Consider the following 6,000-nt stretch of genomic DNA (forward strand, 5'->3'; position numbering starts at 1 on the left):
AATTGCACTAAATAGCCTTTCATACCCAATGGGCTAATAGTTCCTCTCAGTGCCTCATGCTTTATGTGATAGTAAGTCCATCCATCTCAGGTTTGGGCAGCAAGCTGTCACAAATCTAACATCTGAAAGTAAAAATTTTCAGTCTTTGCAAAAGAAATGTTCTGATTTGAAACTTAAAATGGAAGTTTGTGATTTGGCTTGTAAATTAATGTTAAATGTGTTTGCACTGTGCAAATTATTGCAACTTTGATTTCCTTTTTTTTTTTTTTTTTTCTTTATCCAAAAGTGCACAAAAGGAACTTAAATAATGACTTAAATTGCTTACACTAAATTGTAAAATGAAGTTCAAAAATCAGGAAAGAGACCAGTTTGATTCAGTATGGTAGTGCCACTGGAAATAGGCTACTGATAATGTTGTGTTGTCTTCCTGACACAATTAGTCGTCCAACATGCAGTTCTCTTTTTTTCTATATAAGATATGACATCCTGTCACTGACATTTGTTGGTTGCTGTCTCAGCTGGTCACTGGAACTCCTTGAATGAGTTGTGTCCATTTTAACCAACACAGATAAAAAAAAAAAATCCTGCACAAACACGTGTGTTGACCTTTCTGAATAATTCATGTCCGAAAGGCTGAGAGAAATCTTTGAGAGTAAAGAAATTCTTTTGCTTGGTCCTCCGGCACTCCGCATTCCCCTATTAAAAGCTAATTACCAGGATGTATGCATGGCTCTGCATTAGAAACAGATGAGTTCTGTAATTAATATAATAGCAGGGTGCACACACCAATGTTATACTTGTTCATAGCTTGTCAGACAATGACAACATCCTAATATCTCCCCAAACCTTGTATAAGACACCTTACTTTGCAGAAAATGAATTAACAAAATAAAATAATGTTTTAAATGGATTTATATTTTTATCAATTGTTTGACGTGGGAACAGTTAGAAAACAAAATCATATATAATGCTAAAATAACAAAACAGAGCACTGGATGTCAGATGATACTGGTTTATTGTATCGCACATCAACAGCTCAATAATGAACTCACACCGGGTCATTCTGGCTTCAATGCAGCTCCGGTAGAGGACCCATGTATTCAGTGCAGCAATGTCAAAAACATTGTAAAACATCACAACAGGCCACCTTCTAGTAGCAGTTCGAGATGAATACTGCCTCAGCCACTCCTCGTTCATCTGAGTCTTACTCATTAATTTGTTGGAGCATATTCAAAGCTAATTCTGCATTCAATCTTCCTCTTCTGTTCATTTTTTAAATTGTGTTTTCTGCAACATTAGTTAATATAACTCAAAAAGTTATGGATGGATTTTGATTAAATTTACAGGACATGCTAGAAATTAAATAAAGGACCAAGTGATTACATTTTGGGGGTGATCCAGATCATCGTCTGGATCCAGGAATTGTTTTAAAGGATTATTTACTCTGGGAGATTGGGATAGTTTTGCTCTTACAGATTCTAACCCATCAGATAATGGCCAGAAACACTGGCAAAAAAGCAAAATAAGATGACATCAGGGTAGATGTTATAATTCAACATTGTTTGACCCAGATCAATTGATATTCTGGCTCTAGTGATCCAGAAGGTTCAAAATAAAGCTAGGGGTGCTGGGTGGGCTGTTGGGCCATTTGGGATTTTTTGGCATGCAGTACAAGGGTAATGCTGACACAGTAAGAAAGAAAAAATCTCTGGCATCACATTGTCCTACAATATGAAATTTATTTATTTATTATTCATTTATTTATCTTAATGATCACATTAAGATATTTGTGTTGCTTACTCTATCCCTCTTACCTCACTGTGTCCAAAATCATTAAGAATTGCGGCCACTTTCTTGGTGTTTGTGTACTGACGCTGGGCAGCGATCGCTGGATTGGGGTCTCTCCAGTCTACAGAGAGCCGATGGAGCCATATTTCAGCTTCTTGAAGGTGAGGCTGCTTCAGGCTCGGATCAAAACAGTGGACCTCACAACCTGACCTAGACAGAAAACGCTCCAAGGATCGATCTTTCATTCCCAACCTGCAGCCAAAGACAGTTGGGTAAGTATGAGTCAGTAATGTTTTTCTCTACAATTTATTCATATACATAGAGTAAAATATAAATGCTGAACAAACAATGCCTTACTGCTATAACCAATTCCACTGGTACTCACTGAACATCCATGAGCTGTTACTCAATTCTTATGAGCAGCATCTTATCTTCTAGACATAGGTCCATTTCCAGTTTGCTCTCCATTCTGCAATGGTTAGCTGTCCCTTTCCTTGTAAAGATCAAACCATAGTGACCATCTAGGACTTCAACAGGAGTTTGGGGGGCATTTAAATAGATGGGCAGTCTATGAAAGTATGTGTCTGCAAAAGGGGACCTATCTAATGTACATAACCTGCCTGCCTGAATGCAAAACAGAAAAGTGGAGGAAACTGGAATGGGCCCATGCTTTTGTAAACCTTGCCTGCCTAAGCTTATTTTGTTCAAAGAGGTTCATTTTTACATAATTTCCCTTCAATATTTCACATTATACTTGCGCAGATACACATTTTATTTAACCCCTTATCAAGCGGGGTCATTTTGGCAAAAACGCCTGTAATATGACCTCTCCAAATTAGAATTACTGCTGTTATTGAACCCTCTGGATTGTAAGTACAGGCTTGGGCTCTTTGTAAAGGTAACACTCTCTAGTTTCACCCACAGCAATCAGAATCACTGTAAGTATTACTGATAAAAAGTTATACACTTTAGAACACACAGAAAAAAAATATTTTTTTGTCCTCGCCTAACCTGTACAGACAGAATGAGACCAATCTTGATGGGAAATATTGATGTTTGACATATAGAGAGCCCTCAAAGGTAAGGAAAGTCAACATTTAAACTTTCTGCTTTTCTGTAAAAAAGGCTTTAGTGTTAGCGCTGTGGTTGTTGCGTGTCAAAATGGTTTATATCACTGGAAAGACGAGACTTTGAACTTTCATTGTGGGAATTCATGACGGAGGGGCTTGCTCACATGGCTGCAGTGTTGTTGATTAGTAGTCATGTACCGGGACCGGTACGTCTGCATCGTAAGAGGTTAAGGAATAAAGTAAAGTAACATGAAAACATATAAATGTCTGAGACATTCCACTTAAAAATTCTATCAACCTGAAGCATGTGCAAAAGAAAAAGCAAAGATCACCAAATTCTGTAAAAACCAGAAATTTATGTATATAAAGTTTTGTAGACTTAGCACATCTGGTGGGCCTCAACATCAAAGATTTAGCTTTTAGGATCACTGATATTTTTAATATATTAGATGATAACCCTACAAATAATTAAAGAGACATTTAGAAAAATAGTGATGGCTGGTTGTCTACAATCAACTCATCCTATTTTTTCTGAGATCTACACCAGTTGTTACACATGTGAAATGCAACAGAGTAAATAAAAGATCCTAAACACCATGCAGTGACTGCGATCCTGATTTAACCTGTGTACACCTCAGTCAAAGAGAGAGCGAGCGAGCGAGCGAGAGAGAGAAGAATCAATAATTCCTGACAAAAGCAATAACAGTTTTTGAACAGGAGATACTTGACCCCTCTGTTTGTCTCTCCTCTTTTTTTCTTTGATGTTTCTTTTTATTATTTACCACACTCACACCTGTTTGTTTCATGTGGCTTGTTTCTCCATTTAGATGTATGTACATCTTGGAAAAAAAAACACAGTCCCCTGCTTTCCTGTCATGGTTCCTCTCCTTTCTGCCTCACTTTCCCATCAACATTTTTCACTGATACTTTGTTTACTTCACCCCTCCCTTCTCTAATTCCACAATTTCCCCCTATTTCTTCCTTTCTAAGTTCTCTCGCAGCATTCCCCAGTGTCTTGTTTGTGCTGCAGCTGAACCCTGTAATTGTGACAGTGGGAGTATATTTCTTTTGCAGATGAGGCACTAGGTCCCCGAATACATCCCACTAGCAAGAAGATGAGAGCTGAGTAGATGCAAGAGATTGAGATGCAACTAGACGTCTCTTTTTACAGCACTAAATATTTCATTAAGAGTTTTCCCTTCTTATGTTGGGTGTTTTGCCTAGAATTACTGCAGTGACAGTGGAGATGGCAGAGATAGCTCATTAAGCAGCAGAGGACATCAGGAGCTTTTCTGAATAACAGGAGGGAATATCCTCTTCAGAGTGCAGGAGCTTTAAATCTGACTGAAGAGCTATGCTCAGTAAATGGGTGTGTCGTGGAAGAAAGTCTACTTCATCATGTGAGTTGTAGGGGTTATTAAGAAAGTGCTGCTGACTAGATTGTTATGGAAACCAAATGTGAAGATGTGTGTAATTATTGCATTCAGACACCCAGAGGAGGGCTTTGAGCCCACCTGTCCTCACACTTAATGGATTGTGAAACTTGGATAAGAACGTTATCTTGTGAACAAGCTCTGAGTGAGTTGTTGTTACCACTTCCTCTTTTACCTTTATTCCCATTTTTCAAATACCACCGTTTCTGACTCCTCACATTAGCATGCACACGATCCATTAATGATGAAGTGCAGGTATTTTTATTTTCCCTCCAGTGTATTAGCCTACATAAGTGTTCTAAATTTGTTCCTACATGGCCTTCACTCTGCAAGAAAGGTTATCAAGAATGGTCCATTTTCAGGGAACTTTTAACATGTTTATACTCAATTTCAAGGTGAAACTAAATCGTACTTTAGGTAGAGAGGCATCCATCCATCCATCCATCCATCTCTTGACAAACTCAGCTAGTGTATTGAAGAGACAACTGAGACCTTGGACAGTAAAAAGAATCAAAATCATTACTGGCAAAAAGAAGAAGAATTCAGATTTTACCTGCTGAATGGAAATGCAGTAAGTATGATTCAAAGCATTAAGTGCTTCAGTGATTGCCTTTAATGACCCGGCATGTAGAACAGAGTTATTTTCAGCTGATGTTTTGAGATGTTCTAAAAAGAAATCCACAAGTTTAAATAATCAAGCTAATGATGACTGAGTTTTCTGTAACAGCTTTAGTTTAAGGAGCTTGGTATTGCTCACTGTCACACTGTTAAGATTTTTTAGAACAGAACTACTTCATTGATATCTTAATTAAATTTTGAACTTGTTTTAATCAGTAAACTGCACAAATGAACATACAAAACAAAAATGATGCTACTAAGTTCAGCATAAATTCAGCTTATTTAGTCCAGAGATTTAGTCAGTGAACTAGCAGTGTCTGGAAAAGTGGGTATGTCCTTGTTTTCTGCTCTGATTTGTTTGAAGCAGCTTGTTCAACAACAGATTAATACCACCTGTTCTAACACATGACTTATAAGACTATAATTATTGAAGCCAAACATAGGTTAGGATCACAGGTTTTGCAGTCAATTCTGGCTGCATGAAAAACATGAAACATGAAAAATTTGACTTTTTTTTGTTAGTCTAATTGGAGAAGTATGGAATAAGAGGTATAGCTTACTCTTGGCTGGAAAGTTACTTGGATAATAGACAGCAATGTGTGCAAATTAATGAGACTGTGTCAGGATTTCGGAAGGTCACCTGTGGGGTACCCCAGGGATCGGTGATTGGTCCAAAACTTTTCTTATTATATATTAATGATGTCTGCAATGTTACTGAAAGGTTAAAATTTGTTATGTTCGCAGATGATACAAATTTATTTTGCTCTGGGAAAAATTTAAAGGAACTTTTGTATGCTATTGGAAGGGAGCTAGAAATACTCAAAACTTGGTTTGATGTTAATAAATTGTCTCTCAATATTAAGAAAACTTAATTCATGGTTTTTGGAAATCAAAAAGGAATTGATGGGGAAATTAAATTAAAAATCTGTGATGTTGAAATTGAAAGAGTTTTTGAGATAAAATTTTTAGGGGTTGTGATTGATCATAAATTAACATGGAAAAAACATATTGATTATATTAAAGGAAAGATATCAAAGTCAATAGCAATCCTCTATAAATCTAGGGATATATTAAATTATAAGGCCTTGCAT

The 6,000-nt window shown here is 36.9% G+C and overlaps 1 protein-coding gene across 1 annotated transcript in view; it reads right to left on the bottom strand.

The window, feature by feature from the left end:
* mettl24 (methyltransferase like 24) overlaps positions 1 to 6,000 on the bottom strand; it is a 36,675-nt gene that overhangs the window by 4,184 nt on the left and 26,491 nt on the right. The window contains exon 4 of the mRNA XM_041976030.1: positions 1,815 to 2,040. Within this exon, the coding sequence (XP_041831964.1) occupies positions 1,815 to 2,040 (226 nt within the window). The remainder of the gene's footprint in view (positions 1 to 1,814; positions 2,041 to 6,000) is intronic.

The sequence above is a fragment of the Melanotaenia boesemani genome, chromosome 22, assembly GCF_017639745.1.
Source record: "Melanotaenia boesemani isolate fMelBoe1 chromosome 22, fMelBoe1.pri, whole genome shotgun sequence".
NCBI classification, from domain to species: domain Eukaryota; kingdom Metazoa; phylum Chordata; class Actinopteri; order Atheriniformes; family Melanotaeniidae; genus Melanotaenia; species Melanotaenia boesemani.